The sequence below is a fragment of the Rhopalosiphum maidis genome, chromosome 3, assembly GCF_003676215.2.
Source record: "Rhopalosiphum maidis isolate BTI-1 chromosome 3, ASM367621v3, whole genome shotgun sequence".
Taxonomy (NCBI): Eukaryota; Metazoa; Arthropoda; class Insecta; order Hemiptera; family Aphididae; genus Rhopalosiphum; species Rhopalosiphum maidis.
The window spans coordinates 5,113,946-5,134,535 of record NC_040879.1 but is presented as its reverse complement, the minus strand read 5'-3'; the positions used below and the strand labels follow the sequence as shown (position 1 = coordinate 5,134,535).

Here is a 20,590-nt window from a genome sequence, read left to right as displayed (position 1 = left end):
TATTTAAAATTAAAAAGTGACAAGTCCCTAAATAGTATTATAGAAACCATAATTGATCAATTTTTACCAGAATCCTTAAAAAAATATCATTTAAAAAATTTAAAACTTACAGGAGAGTAAAAAAAAAGGTCTAATGTTATACCTAATTTTTACACAGAAGACTTGAACCATTTGTCAAGCATATTTATAACAGACTTTCTACTGCTTAAAATATAAATTCTGAAAACAAAATAAAAAATTTGGAATTAGAACACACATTTCATATAAAGAGTGAAGATGGAATTTGTGTTTACACGATTAATTTCCAGATACCAAATTGTACCTATATTGATTATATTAAATTCCATTGGCCATGTAAAAATTTATGTACAATATTTCTATATGCCCCAGGGTATTCATTTGATAATTTACCTGAAAATTTTTTGAATAATCCATTCATATCACCTGATCTTCGTTATTCTAAAACAAATGTACATAATAAAGAAATATTTATAAAATCACCTGTTCATGTATTGAAAAAGGAAAATGTTTCACAAATAAACGATATAGACCTAAATAACTAACAAAACAACAACCAACATAATCCAATTCCAGACAATGAAAATCTTCCAGAACAAATTCGAGAAACACTAAAAAAATCTTAGATTTAACATACATAGGTAATTCAAATAACTACTCAAAAGAATTGTCTGAATAGCTTAATAATTTTAAATAGTGTTCATACAAAAATAAATTCAATGACAAATAAAGAAGATGGTTTGTCATTATTACCTACAAAACATTCACATTGCTTACAATTATTAGATATACCAAAATCCCACAAAAAAAGAAACTTGGGTGAAATTACTGAAATTTTTTATTACTTATTTATTTATTTATTTTATTAACTTGATCAACATTTTTATCCAATGGAAATTTACTATTTAAAGATTTATACTGTTTATATGATATTTTTAAATCACTTTGTATAATTTATTGTAATATGACTTCCCATAAATTAAATTACATTTTTTTTAAACAAAGCATGATGCATGAATGTATTGGTTTTACAATGAGATATATTTTAATATAAATACTTATGAAAATAATGTAAAGTATATGTACTTACCGCGTATGAGTGTTTCCAAAAAGGAAAAGTAGATTTCCAAATAACACGTGATTACGGAATACGGATTAATAAATGTAATAAATAATAATAATTAACCTAACAAAAATATAATTAGAATTAGAATAATATAATAATATTATTTAGTGAATGATAACGACAGTGGTGGTCTAATCAATAATCATTCCTATCCTATCACGTTATCAGTTATCAAATATGATAATCTATATGGTACTGTGGCGGTTCACCACCAACATAGCTGCTGCCAAGAGCGATAAGCGCGGCTGAGACGGTTGGCAACACCTCAGTAGTATATAGTTAATAAATTAATTGTTGCCTTTTAAGCGTTCGCCTACCGTGTCGACTAATTTGTTAATAGTAACCCGAACTCCTTGGCCGTGTCATCGCACGTGGAGTCATTTCGCGTATCACAGATACAGACTACCCGGCGACGCGCCATATTGGTGACCTCGTAGTTAGAGTACGCCCGACTCGTTCACGCATCGCCACAGTACTTAACGTTTCGTCCGCCGCCCATCGAGTTCGTTCGTTCATGCGGAACAAAGGGAAAGTCGACATTTCCGTCGAAGCACTAGCCGGCGTGCGTCTTCCAGCGTTCTGGAAGCAGTCGCCCGAGTACTGGTTCATACACGCAGAGTCCGTCTTCGCGACCCATCGTGTGAACAATACAAATCACATACTATTTATTTCTATATTACATTGTATACTGCTAATGTAATTCACTCTCTGGACTTATAAAATAGTCGGCAAATTTATCTCTGACTAAATTCACTGACCTGCCTACACGATATTCTTCGTTATTTTCAAATGGTATAAAATCCGATGTCATTAGAGTATCTTCGTAGTTATAACCATCTTGCTTTCGTACTATATTACAACACATGTTTTAACAATATCTTCTGCGAAGTCAACTGCCACATTGAGTGGTCTATGGAGTATTCGCCATTTATTCGCTAGAATTCCAAACGAACATTCGACGTATCTGCGTGATCTGGAAAGTCTATAGTTGAACACACGTTTTTTTTCTGATATCTGCCTTCCATTATATGGCCGTAACATATGTTCATTTAACCCAAAAGCTTCATCACCAATAAATGCGTAAGGTAAGCGATTTCCATCCATGCTGATTATTTCGGAATCAGGTAGATCTAATTCATTTTTTTTCATTTTTTTATATAAACTGCTATCCTTCTATATTTTTGAATCGGACGTTTTACCATAAGCTCCAATATCAACATATGCGAAAACATATAATGTAATTTGAATCATAAACTGCAAGTAATACGATTGAAAAAAAATGTTAATAATTCCAGTACAAGGACCCACTATTTGGTGGATGAATGATACGTATATGCTTTCCATCCACGGCTCCAAGGCAGTTAGGAAAGTTAGCTCTTGATTTAAATTGTTGTGCGATTTCTTGCCATTTTTCTTTGTTTGGTTTTGATAAATGAATAGGTTGTAATTTAAACCATATCTGGCGGCACACATCTCTGACAATTTCACTAGCAGTTGTAGAACCACATCTATATGTATAGTGGAGCTCTTTATAAGAATATCCGGTTGCCAAATATCTGTAACAATATTTATGTATCGCTGATTAGGTAAACGCTAAATAAATAATTAGTTATTAAATTCCCAAAACAATCCGTGTATTGCGTATAGATTATCTTTTATGAACTTTTTTTCAAATCATTAACAGTGAAAACTATTTCAATTATTTTTTTTAATTATTGAAATAAGATTATTTTTTAATTTAACTTATTATTTAAATTTTTTATTAGCTGTCATACTTCAAAGAAAATTGAGAAGTTTAAGAAATTGGTACAACAGAGAATTAAAAAAAAATAAAGAAGTAAAGAGTGGATCCCGTGCTTCTAAGTACAGAAAATATTTATACTTTGATAATTTATCTTTTTTAAAATCTATATCTGAGAGAAGAGAAACATCAAGTTCTATCGATGATACTCATTAAAATGAAGGTGAGCAACTCATAACAGATAACTATTACGATAAAAGTCAAAACGTGACTAAAAAAAGGAAGACGACAAAAAACACAGATAATGAGACTGAGCTAATTACAAACTTATCACACCATTTGTCAGAACGTATGAGCAAAGAAAATGAAGCGTTGAATAATATTGATAGTGATAAGCATTTTTTACTGTCATTATACGATCGTTTCAAAGCCATTGATAATAATATGAAATTTCAAGCCCAAATTGAGATTATGAATGTAATACAAAAATATAGTCAACCTAATCCTCAAAATTAAAATTATGAGTCCTTTGGTAGACGTTTTGAAAATGTATCAGCTCAAATATATAACACCGACTATGAATCAAGACAGTATACGATGTATTCACACACACAATATCCTAACCATATTGAACCTTCTTCATTTCGAGCACCTACAAGAGTGAATGTACCAGAAATATCGTCAAATAGCGTTCAATCAATGACTTCCACAGAAAGCATTACAACCCATGCCACCGATGATGATAACGATTCAATTTTATCAAATATTTTCAATTAAAGTTATGATATATAATATTATTTAATGTAATATGTATGTATAATAAATATATTAAAAACTACAATAAATAAGTTTAATAAATATTATATATCTTATAGTAAGTGCGAGACGTTCGTCCGCTGGTATGCTTTTTCTCATGGTTGTGTCTGTTCGTTTTATAATGTCCGTTAACTCGCATAATAAATAATCAAATTAATTTTTACTCATTCTAAAATAATTTAAAAATGTATTATCATACATTCTTAATGAATTATATAGTAAATTAAATTGGCTTTCATTTTTATTTTCAATAATAGGATGAACCCAAAATTGTCTCTTCTTACGACGCCGCATTTTTCGCTGTAATAAAAGTAATAATAGTGCTTCCTCTTCAAAGTCCATTTTTACACTAAAATTTTTACATGTAAAATACAAATAAAGAACGTACGTCATATTTGTGGTTACGGTGTGGTTATATTGATGTCGGTTCGGACTTCTAACGACCACAAAAATGTTGTTCAATAGTGGTCGATTTCGCCGACAGTACAACCACATTATAACCACAAAAAATCGTTCACGAGTGGTTCGTGTAAGTTTACCTATATACTTAACTAGACGATTAAGTCTAGATTCGTTACGCAATGCGGTAATTTTATACGCTAATAAAATATTATGTATAACCTAATTACAATATTGTATGATTAGATTCAGGTAATAAAGTTTAAAGTTATATGATATAAACTACATACTAATTTTATTTAATTTGACTACTACTCAAATTAAGGGGGGGAGGGGGTTATTAAGGGCGCTAAAACATAGTTCCGTCCAGGGTGCCATTACTTCTTACGCCGGCCCTGATTAAAAAGTACCAAGTGAATCTGATTTTCAAAAACAATCTTTTTGTCCGATAAATTTTAAACGACACTGAATACTTTCCTCTATAAGATGAAATCGATGAATATAACGAATTTTTTTTTTTATATTAATATATTGTATATTTATAATATAATAAATATAAAACATAATCATACAAAGATTATATATAAATATATAACAGGGTTTAATATTATTATACTTACTTATTTTCTAGGTAATATATATACATAGACGAAAGATTAATAAATCTATTCTGCACACTAAACTGGTGCGTAACCAAATATTAATGCGACGCATTGACGAAAATCGGAAAATGACTTAAGATTTTTCATATGTTGCTGATGAGTGATGAGATTGATAAAGCTTATTGCAACTTGAATTTATTTTTAAAGGTTCAAACATATTTCCGGATTACATGCGTACATGTTAAACCCCCTGACACTCCTGTATGTCAGCCAATAAATACATCCAGATCTGAAAGAGAAAATACAATAATACATTTTTTTTTATAACCCATAATGGAAATATATAAAAACTGTAATTATAATTACGTAGTGCTATTAGAAATTTACAAATTAAACAACTCAGTTTGAATTAGCACGTACATACTTTCACAAAAGTCAAAAAGAAGTTAAAATGGAATTAATAAATATTTTATTATTAAGAAAAAAATAGAATTTAGTATTCGATTCTCACTACAAAAACAAAAAAAATTGAAATCGACATACATAGTTTACTGTTTGAATAATATAAACTACAAGTTCATAAAAAGTACCACTAAATATTTTTAATTTTATAGTCTGTTAGGTAAAATAATAATAAACATAATAAATTAACATATATTATAATTTAAAAGTTACAATTCAAAAATTCGCATATTGTATATTTAATTTAATAAATTTCTTTTTCACCATTGTCCATTAACCAATTCAGCCACGACATTATTATAATAGTATGAGTAGGTCTTTAGTATAATGGCATCAGCGTCAGATTTAATTGGTAAATTTTTACTTATTTATTTGAATAAAAAACCGATTATCTTCCAATACAAATTATATAATTACATCTCATTAAACGTACACACAAATGCACTATCCTATTTATTATATTTATTTAATCAGGTAAGATACATCAAAAATTCTTTTCCCGATATTTCATTACACATTTAGGCTGCATCCGATTTGCATGCCATAGCTATCTCTTAAAGGGGTCTATCGGAATTGCACGCCCTGTACCCACAACTCATAAGTATATTTATCATGCATTTATGTGTAGAACTTAACTTTTTTTTTTTTTACTTAGTTTAAAAAAAAAAATGTATGTTTACTAATATTATACGCCACTATTTTTTTTTCACTGACGGCAAAAACAAAACAAATTTATGAAGATGCTTTTACTAATTTACTAACGAAAATAAACGATTTGGACTTAAATTTATGGCCAAAAATAATTTACGCTGAAATCGAATTAGCTATTCATATAAAGATATCGTTTTCACTCAGTGCAGAGCATATGGAGAACAATTCAATTTAATCAACAGGTTTGTGTACAAATTTTAAAAAGAAATGAGAATATTTTTAAAATTATATTTTGGTCAGTCATTCTTAAATACAAATTATGTAGACCAGCAATTCCCAAGCTTTAACAACCACGGAACCCCTGAAAAATAGTTTATGTTTCGTGTAACTCCATTTTTTTTTAATAATATAAATAATCCAAGTATAATAAAATAAATTTCTCAATTATCACATACATATGATTGAACCCTTGAAATTGTCCCATGGAACACACTTTGACTTTGGAAAACGCAGATGTAGACAATTGTTTTACAGATTAAATCATGACAATTTAACTCGACGGGCAACGATAATCGTCAATCGTCATTGGCGCTACCATAGGTCTAAAATACTAGGGAGGTTACAGTCCCTCAAATAAATATCTAATTTTATTTACTAATTTTCATCCTTTCCGAAAAACTTGAAAGATCGTCAGGGTTATTTCCATTTTCAATAGTAACACATGTATGAGTACGACTAGAATTCTAAATCATTTTTTGGTATAGGTATTAAAAATAAGATTTTTGTCCATTTTTAATCACCAAAATAAAACTAAAATATTGAACGGTGACATCGCATTATACCACACATTACAGGTATATTGATACGTATTGTTGTCCAACTTAAACAGCTCAACATAATAGTGTGTTTCGAGTATCAACTATTCTAACGAACTTTTTTGAGATTTAAGGCACCACCGTAATGCATTTTTGAATTTTTTGGTTGAAAATACAACCTATTTATAATAATTAATAAGAATACGAAAAAAAATTGAACCAAATATTAATACAAACATTGCAAACACATAATTTTTAATTTTGTAGGATAATAAATTATCAGGTAGTTTAATTTTAAAATAAATATAACAACTATCTTTTGTATATTTGTCAATTGTGTGTTTTATAATCATATAAAGTGATTCATGTGACCATCACACCAATCGATAATTAATAATTTTAACTAATTTTTGAAGTTTTTATGTCATAAATTCATTTTTGATATTTAAAACAAATTTAAATCCGAGCATTAGTAATAATACTAGGTATATAACAGTACATTTTTTATTGTAATATGTATTTTACACTAAGTAAATACCTACTTATTTATTGTACATAGAAAGTAAAACTATAACTATGACTATAGTAGTTTTACTTATAACCATATAATACAATAAAATGTTATTATAAATAAAAATACATAATATAATAAATAATAATTATAATAGATATTAAATATATCTTAACACGGCATGATGGAAAAACTATATTAGGTTAGGTCAAATGATATAAAACATCTTATTTTTGTATAACAATTAAATTTTTTAAATAAGCAGCATCAGAAATGTTGGTATGAGCAGCTGCCCACCCTATCAATACACTAGAACCACCACTAGTTAAATAGTTTAAATAATATATATTTATGTCATAGGAATATAGTCAAATCAGGAATTTTATCAAATGCCAAGGCATATAGTCAAAGAATGTAATTTTTATGCAATTTCACTATCTGCCTAAACTTTAGTTAAATGTCCAGTGGCGCAAATAGTAAAAATATTTAGGGGGGGCTCAAGTCCCAAGAAATTATTTTTTAAATTATATGTTAGTACAATATACATTAGTACTTATTTTTAAGGATACCTGTATTTCTTCAATTCTGACTTAAGTAGTTAAGTATCATACATCGAACACATATATAACATAAGTATTAATATTATAGTAATACAAATTTATAATTTTATAAATAAACCGAATTATTTCATTAAAAAATAATAATAATTTGTAGTTAAATAAGTAACACAATTGAACATAATATATAAATAAATAGGTAGGTATATATTTTAATGTAATTGTATACGTCTTTCAGTTTTTTTAAAAATATTTAAAATGTATTCATTATTGATACTAATGTCATTTTCTATATTCAAAATACTTAAATTACTAAATCTATCTTGATTCATACAAGTACGTAACCATGTTTTAATACGTCGCATAGCAGAAAATGCCGTCTTGCTTATCAGTGCGTTTTGTTTTGATTATACTGTGTTAGATACAATCGTTGTAAATTTACTTATAAATATCTTTATTTTTTCTCTAAAATGGAAAATGAAATAGTTTCTAATACAACTACCGAAAAACTTGATTCAATATTAAAATCAATAAATGATATGAAAATTACTCAAAATAAGTTAATTAGCACCGTAAACTTTATCCGCGATGAAAAAAAAAACAAGACAAGCAGTTCGGGGATATTGAGTGTAAGTTGGATAGTTTATCTAAGAATTTTGAAGACTTTTTCAACGAAAATAAATTGTTGAAAAATACAATTAGTAATATTGAGTCTAGATTATCTATCCTTGAGGCTAAACCCTCCCATATTACTTCTGAAGAAATGTATTCTGAAATTATTGATCGACAAGCTAGAAGTAGAAATGTAATCTGTTTTAATGTACCTGAAAATCTTTCTCATTCTGCTACCAATGAAACTCAGTCTATTCTTGAAATATTTCAACAAATGGGTACTCAGGAAATAATTCCAGCAAATATATTTCGACTAGGAAAGGTCTCAAATCAGTGTCGTCCTATTAGAATTACATTACAAAACCAGCATGGTGTTTTTACTGTGTTAAAAAACAAAAATAAATTACGTCACTGTGACAAATTTAAACTTATAAAATTTTCCACTGATCGCACACTACTTCAAATCAATATTGGATGAATTGAATAATAGGAAATCCGCTGGCGAATCGTGACCATCCGTGTTATGTAGCAGATAGAAAAAAGGTACCAGGTTTCTTTTCCGATGAGACTGACGGACATGACAGAGTTTTGCGCACTACGCGCAAAATCGTACGCATATAATATATATGCAGGAGAAGAGGACGAGCGGAAAGATAATGATGACAGAGTAGGAGGAGAAAAGATCAAGGCCAAGGGGATACAGAGTCATGGGGTTAAGAATCACATGACGTTGGAAGACCACAGAAAGTGTTTATTTGATGAAGCTGGAGTGGAGGCATGCAATGAGAATGTATCTATTCGCTCATTCAAACACCAGTTGATGACGATAAAAACGAGAAAGCTAACTTACAACAGTTATGACGATAAGAGAGTGGTATTGGACGATAAAATCCATACCTTGGCTCACGGACACTATAGTTTAGGGTAAGTTTTTAAATTATTTTATATTTTTTTTAAATTACTTTACTTATATTTATAATTTTATAGGGATGATGACGAGCAGATTGTTGATTGGCCAGATCATGAGATAGATGCTGGTGGTCATGAGTGGGATGAATCAGATAAAAATTTTATGAGAATGCTTTTACGGGAATGCATGTCTAAATAATTAAATACCGTGTATATTTCTAATTTGTAAATATACTTTGTTATATATTATAAATACCATGTGTTTGTATATTTTTATTGTAAATATCACTTGAATAATTTGTATATATTAATGTAATCTATAACCAATTATTGAAAATGTAAGGGTACCTATGTAAAATAAAAAAAACAATGTTAAAATATTATTATGTTTATTAAATAAAATGTATATACATTTTTAAGAATTATTTATAAACCATTTTCTTATAGCAAATACTTTGTAAAATGTACATTGTTTTGGATTATACTCCATATGAAAAATACAGCAAGGTAAAGTTTCGTCATCACATATTTGATCCAAACGAGGGCAGCCCAAGTCTTCAATGTTGATGAGGGCGACGTGAGGTATATACTCTATGAGAACTTGTTTTTTCTGTTCACCTTTGACGTAAATGCAGGTAAACTTTAATGAATTCAATATTTTACCGAGTTCTTCATACTCTTTGTCACCGTATTCTATAGATAGTTGATGATAATTACGCTCCAGCCACTTGTTGGTTTTACGACTTTTGTTATCCTCCATCGATTTTGAATGTTTAAAAATCTAGTGTTGGGTCGCCCATGTTGCCGTGTCTACTATAGACATTTCTTTAATCATATATTTATTGTTGACGCCAAGTACACATTGCATGTCCAAGATGGCCGAAGTTATTACGGCTTGTCTTTATAAGGCTAGCCGCTGACGTGCAATTTTTAGTAACGCGATAGTTGCGCAACAGTTTAATCACATGAGTGACTTCCACAGTAATATATAATAATCAGCTCACATGCAACTAATCAGTTTGACCAACTAATTAGTTTGCGTTTTGTCACAAATCGTTTGATCGTGCGATTATATGCAATTGTTTTGTGTCATTTACGTTTTAACGGGTCTCATCTCACTTGCCATCAAACAGTTGCGGCGTTCACACTACAAACATGAATGCAAGCGAAGTGCAACAAGGTAATATTATTACTTTACTAAGTACTATCTAACTAATACTAATCTATTCTTTACTAGATGTTAAAAAACAAAATGGAAATTGTCTGTTTTGCCCAAAAATACTTATTTAATAATAATGTTAACAATTAATAATCAATATTATTTTGTCATAAATAAATTATTTTATTCTTCTATTATAATGATAAGTTGATATTACTATCAATATTAATATTACTAATATTATAATATAGTGTTCGATATATGCGTTTTACGTAAGTACTAATAAATGTTAAAGGCTATTTATAGACGTCATGTTACTGGAATCCCACTTTTGAACCCTCTTATCTCAGTAGATATAGAATACATGACAACGTAAAATGTTTTGAATCGTTCCTAAGTTTTCTAGTAAATTAAAACTTTTCTACACTATTTTTAATTATAAATGTTATCAATATTATAATGATGACCTTCTTTAGAATTCGTAAAACAAAATCAGCAGTTTTGATAAAAAACAAATGTTTTGTCTATACCAATAACATAGGGAAATAGGCATGTTATATAAAAACGATTTTAAGCTCTTTATTAATTACGTTGGAAATAGTTCATTTTGCAATTAAGTATTAACATAAATAGGCGGTTTTGAACAAAATATTAATTTAAATATGTAATATATGTATATTATATTAAAATATTCACGCAATTTGATTTGTCGTGTTTTTTTTTGCTTTTATTTCCATGTAAAACTCATTTTATTCGAAAATTGAAGTAGCAGTTTTGGAAAAGAACCCCTCATATTACGAACAAAAATTTACTAAACACTTTAGGTATAACATAATAAAATATAATATAATATAATAAATATAATAAAAATAAAAATACAACTTCACGATAATATCTGGAATATTTCTATTCCAGAATTTGTAAATGATGGTGATTGGATAGAAAGGTTTATTCAAGCAGTTCAAAGTAGACCTCCAATATATAATACTAAACTTCCAGAGCACTCAGACCGAAACTTAGTTTTGCGGCTTTGGACAGAAGTATATGAAACAATGATTTCTACGTGGCAAGAAATGACTTCAAGTCAAAAATCGTTAAAAGGTAATGAAACAGAACAAAATAACGATGAATACTTAAAACTTTGAAAATTATATTTTATTATTATAGTTTAGTTAATATTAAACAATGATCTTATTGAAACTTGAACTGTTCAAATCTTTTCATCTGCCAAGGAATTGATCCTCCGGGTGTAGTGAAATATTTCATGAAATATTCTCTTGTTGTTGTACCAATGTGATTGCCACGCACATTCGTTGGGTTCATTTTTGTCAGGGGGCATTCATACAGAGTATCTTCAAACCTTACTCCGTCTCTTTGGCGTACATAGTTATGAAGAATGCAGCAAGCCTGAATAATTGCGTCACAAAATGAAAGGTTCACATCTAATGCTCTATGAAGTATTCGCCATTTGTTGGACATAATGCCAAATGCGCACTCAACCATTCTTCTGGCTCTAGTGAGCCGATAGTTATAAATTTGTTTTTCTATAGTTAAATTCCGTCGCCCAAATGGCCGTTGTACATGATCTGATAATGCAAATGCTTCATCCGCAACAAAAATAAAAGACATTGAAACACCTGTGTCATCATTTGGTAGTGGCTGATTAGGTGGTATGTTAAGTTTTTCTTGGTTTAGTTTTTTACCAAAATTAGATCTTTCAAACACATGTGAATCACTAGCACTACCGTATGATCCGATGTCAACCGACGTAAAACAATATTCCGCATCTACAACAGCCATAAGAACCACAGAAAAAAAATGTTTATAATTCATAAACTCTGAACCTGTACAATATGGTTTTTGAATGCGGATGTGTTTGCCATCTATTGCCCCCAGGCAGTTAGGAAATTGTGTTGCTGCCGCAAACTTTTCAGCAATTTGGTGCCACATTCTTTCGGTTTTTTCAGGCATGTATATTTCTTTAAGACACAACCATATCTTTTCACATGTATCTTTAACAATTGTTCTAATCGTTGTCTCCCCAATTAAAAACTCGAAGTATAAAGTTCTAAAACTGTTTCCTGTTGCAAGGTACCTATGGAAAATGAGAAAATAGTAAAAATGTGTTAGGAGTAATACATTGATAAAAACTACATTGAAAATAAATATATTGTTATTTATAAAAACACCCAAGGTTTTATTGTTTTTTTTTATTTCCTTCGCAGGAAAAGAACTGCAGAATAGATGGAGAAACTTAAGAACATGTTTTAGAAGGGAATTAAGCAAACAAAAACATGGAAAATCTGGTTAAGCTGCTACTAAACGGCGAAAATACGTGTTTTTTGATCAGTTATTATTCTTCCTTCCCACAACAGAAGATCGACCAACCGTCTCGGAGTGTAGCCCAAGTAATACAAATGAAGACAAAACAGAAAGTGAAGAAGATTCTGAAGTTGTAAAAGAGACAAATAGATCTGTTGATCACTCCCCTATAAACACACTTCAAGCTCAAAAATCAGCAAGTCATACCAAATCAGTAGCAAAAAAAAATCTAAGTTATGAGGAATCTCTGTTAAATATTTTAAAGGAAAAGAAGGATGAAGTTATCGATGAAGATAAATCTTTTCTTTTATCATTAGTGCCAGCATTTAAGAAGTTGACGGATACTCAAAAGATGGACGCGAAAATGGAGTTTCTTTCCACATTAAAACGTATTACTCTTTCAAGACCAGACGCTTCTTACAATATGCATTTTGGCCACGGCACCAATTCAAACTACGGATTTCATGGATTAGCTGAAAATCAATTTTCACTTCAAAATCAACAGCGCCGTTTTCAAAATTTACACACAGGAAACTACTCATCTGGCTCGTCGATTCCTAACCCAGTTCAAAGTTGTAGCAGTTATGAATCTACTACGCCCCAGTTTGATTTTGACGATATGTCTACATTATAATTTTAGTAGTCCACGAGTATTAAGTATTAAGTAAAAGTAATTTTTTGTTTAAAGTACAAATCCTTTGTTAAAAGTACAAATTTTTTGTTTAAAGTAAACTGAATCTATTAAAGTGAGAATTTTTTGTCATTTGTACTTATCAATACAAATTTTATTTCATTATTGTTCTTAATAATTAAACATACATTATTTTCTTACCTTAGGGTAACTGAAAGCCTTTCTACAGGAGGGATCGCCATTCTCCACATTGTATCTTGATAAGTGATAAAAAGTTGTATCAAATTTAGAAGATTATCAAAACTTTTAACACTCATACGATAAAAATTAAATAATTTATCCGGGTATGACCGTAATTCATTGTGAAGTTTATAAAACTGTCCTTTTATTAATCGCTGTGAAGTTATTGGATGTACCCAATATTTCTTCTTTTTTTTTATTTTCTTCCTTCTTTTTAACTCGAGAGCACATACTGCAGCTATTTCAACAAAATCCATGATGCGACTGAACAATTGTTGTATCATGTGCGCGCGCCTACTACGACACGATAGTTTAGTTGCATTTGTGAGCGCGTAAATGATACAACTGTTGCGCAACTATCGCATTTCTAAAAATTGCACGTCAGCGTGTTACCTAATACGTTTCAATAGTATTAAGACGACTGAGTATAGCTGGTATTATTTTTTTAATTTTGTCTATACTTTGTTTGATTGATTGTAATGATATTTCGCCTCTTGTCATATGCTCAGCTATCTGTATACATTTCAATTGTACCGCTTCTACTTGTTCTTCTTGAATTTGTTCGGATTTATGATTTTCTTCGAGTAAATGTTCGATTTTATCTAATCTAGACGAAAACGATTTGATCGACTGTTCGAGGTTTACTAAAAATTTATTAGTTTCACTAGACTAAGAACTACCAAACACGTTCATGTCTGCAACTCGACTGAAATTATTTTCTAATGTCGCTTGTATTTATCCAACTATTATGTGTATTATCGAACCCGAGCCATTTCACAAAAATTTGCTTCCCCTTTTTACGTATAATTTTTTCTACTAAAAAGTCATTTGGATAGTTTGTTTTCAATATTTCTTCTGGATAAAAGCAACCAGCAATCGCCTTTCCAGTATAATCTTGTAGCTGATAAGTAGTAGGTAATGTTTCGTTTATTTTAATAATTTTAAATATTTCTGTAGACCAGCTAGGCAAATAACCTTTTGCAAATACACCTTTATATGTGCTTATACGAACGTTATCACCTACGTTAAATTTAATTGTTCCATTAACAATTTTTCGTTGTTTAATTTCGACTGTCGTTGGATCTGCATCAGCTTGCACTGGTGTCATGCCTATGGTCCTGTGTTTTGAGTTGTACTCGTTAATCAATGAAGGTAAAATAGATAACCATTCGTGAGAGCCGCGTGCTGTAAACTCTCTAAACATTTTTTCTTTCAATGTGCGGTTGAAACGTTCTACAATAGACGCTTTCATAGTACTATAAGTCGAATATTTATGTGTGTTGTGCTTCTCCATCAACGCGTCGAATGTAGAATTGTAAAATTCTTTGCCGTTATCGAGCTGTAATAGTTTTGGTGTGCGTTTAAGCAGTATTTTTGACATTGCACTGGAAACTTCTTTAGCAGTTTTAGATTTTAATGGTATCGCCCAGGCAAACTTTGTAAAACAGTCTATAACGCATAGAATATACTTGTGTCCCTTGTTTTGCTTTGAATATGGTATCATTTCGACCAAGTCGGCCTGCCAGAGATCGTTTTTACCATAAACATTAACTCTACGCCTTATATAATTTTTTCTTGTTGGTTTGTGGAGTTCAAAAGCGATATTATGTTTAGACATTTGGAATATGTTTTATAAACCCGGCTTCGCGCAATTCTTCGAAAATCGATATTATTTCATTCGAAACGCCTGTATTACCAGCTGCTTTTGACGCAAATAGTAACCGCAATCTTTCGACTAGCTCGTTCCAGTATACTAAATTATGTTTTTGTAATTTCACAGATAAGCCTTTACCTGACTGAAATAAATTCTGGATTATATCCGTATATTTATTTCCACCTTTTTAAATTTTTTTTCCGTCTGCCGTTAAATGAGCTGATGTTTGAATCAATATAGATTTATATGCATCTAAATCGTTTTTGGTGTATAATTTAGGATTTTTTGAAAATATTAAATTACCAAGCCCTTGTGTTAGCGGGTAAGATATGTCTTCAATAGTCAACGTATTGTCGACGAGATTAATTTCTTTTATACCTAAATGTACACTACCATTCGCTCGTATTTTTGGTCCGTACGTCTTGTCTATATCATAAGATTTAATCCAATCATTTATTTTAAAAGAATCCTCAATATTATTGTCTTCCTTAAGTTCTATGGGTAGTGTTGTTGGACTTAAATGTTTTGAAGACTCAGGTAGTGAGTACAATCCGAGTGACGTTTTATACGAATCAGATTCTGATGACAGTATTAGTGTAGAACCAGATAATGAAAATACCCAAAATTTAGCTCAACAGGAAAATAGTATCATATCTGATGAATGGTTTAATGTTACAGGTAAAATAGTATTAAGTTAAGTAGTAAAGTAGTCAGTTTCTGAACAGCCTATGACATAATTGTAAAAATGTAATTGGTTTTTAGGAGATTTTCGAAAAAATATTATTTTTACTGGAGACAGTGGTATCAAATGTAACATTGACCAAGAATCTAAACCTATTGATATTTTTAACCTATTTTTGAATGATGAAGTATTGAATTTGATTGTAACTGAGACAAACAGGCAAGCTAAAAGGTACAAAAGACAATGGATAGACACAGACAGTTTAGAAATTAAAAATTTTTTAAGTATTGTAATGTACACAGGTATGGTTGGTTATCCTAAGATATCTGACTACTGGAGTCAACATACTTTTTACATAAATAGTTATGTACCAAAAATTATGGCTCGTAATCGTTTTCAGTCATTGCTTAGATTTTTTCATATTTCTAATAATGATTATAATCCAGGGGATAGGTTAGGAAAAATTCAACCTATAGTTGATTTATTAAATAATTCATTTAAACAAAGCAAAGTCCCAGCAGAAAATGTAGTCATTGATGAAACATTAGTACCATTTAGAGGTCGCATTGTATTCAGGCAATATATTCCAAATAAAGCAGCAAGGTATGGAATTAAATTATATAAATTATGTGACAATATAGGTTATACATATAACTTAAGTGTGTACAGTGGTAAAGATACTAACAGATCTAACAGTAACATTTCTTGTGCTGGTAAAGTTGTTCTGTCATTAATGGAAAATTATTTAAATGAAGGAAGAACTTTAATAGTAGATAATTTTTACACAGGTCTTCATATTGCTCACATTTTATTAGACAATAATACTCATATAGTAGGTACCCTTAGGAAAAATGTTAAGTTTTGTCCTAAGGATGTTTTAAATGCAAAACTGAGAGTAGGTGAAATAAAAGGAAAAGAAAATGAAAAAGGTGTTGTTGTCAGTATATGGAAGGATAAAAGAGACGTTAGATTTTTGTCAACAAGACATGGAATTGAAATGTTAAATACTGGGAAAAAAAATAGAAAAGGTGAAGAAATTAAAAAACCAGAAGCAGTTATATTTTATAATAAAAACAAGCAAGGTATTGATATTTCTGATCAAATGGCAAGTTACTATACCCCATTAAGAAAAACTATAAGGGGGTACCATAAACTAGCCTTTCACTTATTGTTAGGTACAGCAGTGGTTAATTCTTTAATTTCATACAAAGAAGTAACTGGTAAGAATATTCAAATATCTGAATTCATTCAAAATATTAGTCAAGAGTTGAGTCAGCTGGGTAACATAAGTTCACCATCTTCACAAACTAAAAAACATTATTTAGTTGAAGGATCAGAAGTTAATAATGGCAATAGGAAAAAACGCCGTAGATGTGGTAAATACTATATCAATTTGAGTAAAGTATTTGGGAGAGAAGAGGCACAAAAAAAATGTAAGCAAGTATATACTTATTGCTCTACATGTGAAGACAAACCATACCTGTGTTTAGAACATTTTCAAAAGAATCATAAATAATCTTACATTGTTAGTTATTATGTTGTTTCAATTTATTATATAGCACTAAAAGTTATAGTGTTTTCCATAATTATTTTATGTTGTTTTATTATACTTTTTATGAATTGTTAACTATACACAAAGAATAGTGTTTATTTTAATGTTATTTCAAGTAATTTAATATTTTTTTTTGTTAATTTTGTTTGTAATTTGATCATTACTTGAGAAAGAAGTGTTATTTTATTTTATTTGAATACAAAAAAAAAATTTTTTCTTTTAAATTTGTTTTCTTGATTTTGAGAGTCACTGGTGATACCCCAAGTGAATCATATAATGATAACACACTTAACAATAATTTAGTGCAAGAATTATTGAGAACAGCTGTTTGGATTTGCCAGTGTGGCCACAGAAAGTGGAAAATATGCGAGAGTCACAAGTAACTCACATGGTACATCAAGAATCGTGCAACGTGAGACACCCGTGACTCATATGGTGTATGAGAGAAGGTCTTTCTTATCGCGTCTGGTACGCTAGGATAGTGCATGTGAGAGTCGCCAGTGATCTTCATGGTAGCCAACGTGTTAATGCTGTATACATGCGTTTGATATTTTCTTTGGCTTTAATCAGCTCTCCGAGTACTTCGCCGTTAGCTGCCATGTCTGCGAATGACGAATTTTCATAAATCTATCAGTTTATATAACGACAAATGTGTCAAATCCATGGCGATATCGTCCGTTGTCGCGTTCACAGTCTTTGTTTATTACGATAAACTCGAATCTTCCAGCACGCCAACATGAAGTGCAAAAGTCTTTAAACTCTGAATATGACATGTCGCCAGAGCAATGTTCATTGTAAACATGCTTTAAATTAGTTTCATCTTGTTTGAATAATACAATAAAATTTGCGTTATCGCGCAAAAATTGTTTTGGTACTTTTGAATAACTCTGAGCCAGATAGAATACATCAACTAAATTATGACGACCTCTGGAGAAGTAAGTTTTTGCAATCTTTTGGTTTTCAGTAATAATATCGTCAAAAATAAATACAGAGTTTGGTAAAGCTTTCTCGGGTTCAATAACTAGCTCATTTTCATAGAACGTAAATAATCCAACATCAGTGTCCGATAATATATCACTTAGCATTTTATATTTGGGTTGATCCAATGTTTTCGAATATATGTATACATTGTGAAATCTTACCCCGTTTATATTGGTTAATAACGCAAATATTAAATTCGTTTTTTCACAGCCTGAAGGACCGATGATGAGTGTACGTATCGTATTAGGTAGAAGTGCTCCGTGCCTATGTTGTTGGGCTGATGTAGGCGGGTTCAAGTTTTCAACTGTTAGTTTTGTATCTTGTTTGATAAACTTCATTTTTTTATATAAATAACTGAACAAGAAGATAAATCAATCAGAACACAATTTCACCCGCTCGAAGAAGCAACAAGAATAAGGGCAGCGGTCTGATCAACACGCTTATAAACAAATTACCAATCGAGCTTCACGTTCCAGGTATTATATATATATATATATATAAGCCTATAAATATTGTATACAATAATCATTTTATATTTTTAGGTTATCAATACTGTGGAGCTGGTACAAAATTAGGAAAACGATTAGCACACGGTGATAAAAGTATAAACCCTCTAGGACTCTGCTTGTAGAGATCATGATATTGCATACGAACATAGCAACTCTATCGCAGATCGTAACAAAGCTGATTATATATTAGAGCAGCGTGCCTGGGATAGATTCAAGTCAAAAGATTCGAGTTTAAAAGAAAAAGCTGTGGCTTAGGGTGTGACTACCGCCATGAAAGCAAAACGAAAAATCGGTGGCGGTTGTGGTTTTAAAGCAGCACTTAAAGCCACTAAAAATGTTATAAAGAAAAATGCTGGTGAAAAAAAAAACTTGATGAAATTGACTAAAAAATGTGTAGCCGTCGCACGAAAAGCATTCAAAATTAAGAAGACTAAAGTACCACGAACAATAAATATTCCTAAAAAAGGAGGTTTACTACCACTCATACCGATTTTCGCCGGGTTGTCAGCTCTGGGGGCCCTGACTGGCGGCGTAACCAACGTTGTGAAGGTTGCTAATGAATTTAATAGAAACACTCCATCGCATTTAGGCAAAGGGCTATATCTTACTCCGTATAAAGGCAACTCATACAAAATAGAAACACCACAAAAAAGTGGTGGGAGTGTAAAAGCGAAAAAATATAGATAGTCAAAAAAGTAATTGCCACGTTACCCAGTAGAGCGTTGTACGATTACGAACTTATAAAATATGCTCTCATGATGAAAATACCTCATTTCATCGGCGTTTTTACCAGAGATAGGTTATCTAGACGTCCTAAACGCATAGAATCAGCGATTATTAACTTGGATACAGAAAACGGAACAGGAACGCATTGGGTAGCGTATAAAAAAATCGGAAAAAAAGTCGAATATTACGAAAGTTTTGGAAATTTACCACCTCCAAAAGAAGTACAACAATATTTTCACGGATGTGACATACATTTCAATTACAGCAGAGAACAGAAATATAATACTACAAACCGTGGGCACTTGTGTTTAAAATTTTTATCATGTTCACATTAACGATAAACGGAAACTCTAGTGAGTTGTCATGCGAGATCTTTCCTCCGTTGGAAGTAGAAAATACTGCACAGATTTGTCTTTTGAGTTTACAGACAAATAATTCTATACCAAACATAGAACCTGGTTGTAATACTATTGCCTTCCGTAATTTGATCAATGAAAATGAGTACGTAATCATACCTACGGGGACGTATGAGTTGGATCAGTTAGAGTCTATCATACAAAGCAAACAGCAGAACATTAAAGTGTATGATATCGTGCAGCCATGATGTTGATTTAGGAGTCGAGAATAGCATAGCGAAATTGCTAGGTTTTAGAAATGTACGATACACTACTGGTGCTACTCATGAATCTGAAAATATTGTCAACATAATGAAAATAAACTGTATAAAAGTAGAGTGTAATTTAATCACCGGCTCATTCTGTGACTGAGCACCGAGTCAGATCATACATGAGCTTTATCCTACTGTACCTGTGGGATATAAAATCGTTGAGGTACCAAGGCATCCAGTTTTTTATGGTCTCAACACGACTTCAATATCTAAAGTAAATATCGTGCTAAAAGATCAGAACGATTGTC

General features: G+C 30.7%; 3 protein-coding genes and 1 pseudogene across 3 annotated transcripts; 2 read left to right on the top strand and 2 right to left on the bottom strand.

The window, feature by feature from the left end:
* Window positions 1-1,993: 1,993 nt before the first annotated feature.
* Window positions 1,994-3,098, bottom strand: LOC113560090 (annotated as a pseudogene).
* Window positions 3,099-3,102: 4 nt separating this feature from the next.
* LOC113560089 lies at window positions 3,103-9,418 on the top strand. Its single transcript, XM_026965866.1, is given in 6 exon segments — window positions 3,103-3,108; window positions 3,171-3,362; window positions 8,432-8,717; window positions 8,801-8,885; window positions 8,887-9,234; window positions 9,298-9,418. Coding segments are annotated over 6 exon segments (1,038 nt in total).
* Window positions 9,419-11,569: 2,151 nt separating this feature from the next.
* LOC113560088 (protein ALP1-like) lies at window positions 11,570-12,349 on the bottom strand. Its single transcript, XM_026965865.1, has one exon. The coding sequence runs from the start codon at window positions 12,347-12,349 to the stop codon at window positions 11,570-11,572; it is 780 nt and encodes a 259-aa protein (XP_026821666.1).
* A 3,373-nt stretch (window positions 12,350-15,722) lies between these two features.
* On the top strand, window positions 15,723-17,423 carry LOC113560087 (piggyBac transposable element-derived protein 4-like). The gene is made up of 3 exons (XM_026965863.1): window positions 15,723-15,903; window positions 15,988-16,935; window positions 17,083-17,423. Exons 1-3 carry the CDS (start codon window positions 15,723-15,725, stop codon window positions 17,421-17,423), a joined length of 1,470 nt encoding a protein of 489 aa, XP_026821664.1.
* Window positions 17,424-20,590: the final 3,167 nt, after the last annotated feature.

Excerpts from the sequence above, each read along its gene's own strand:
- LOC113560087 (XM_026965863.1), top strand. The coding sequence starts at position 15,723 with ATGGGTAGTGTTGTTGGACTTAAATGTTTTGAAGACTCAGGTAGTGAG. Across the intron at positions 15,904-15,987 it reads TGAATGGTTTAATGTTACAG|GAGATTTTCGAAAAAATATT; the intron begins GTAAAATAGTAT and ends ATTGGTTTTTAG. Across the intron at positions 16,936-17,082 it reads TGGGAAAAAAAATAGAAAAG|GTACAGCAGTGGTTAATTCT; the intron begins GTGAAGAAATTA and ends ACTTATTGTTAG.
- LOC113560088 (XM_026965865.1), bottom strand. The coding sequence starts at position 12,349 with ATGCCTGAAAAAACCGAAAGAATGTGGCACCAAATTGCTGAAAAGTTT.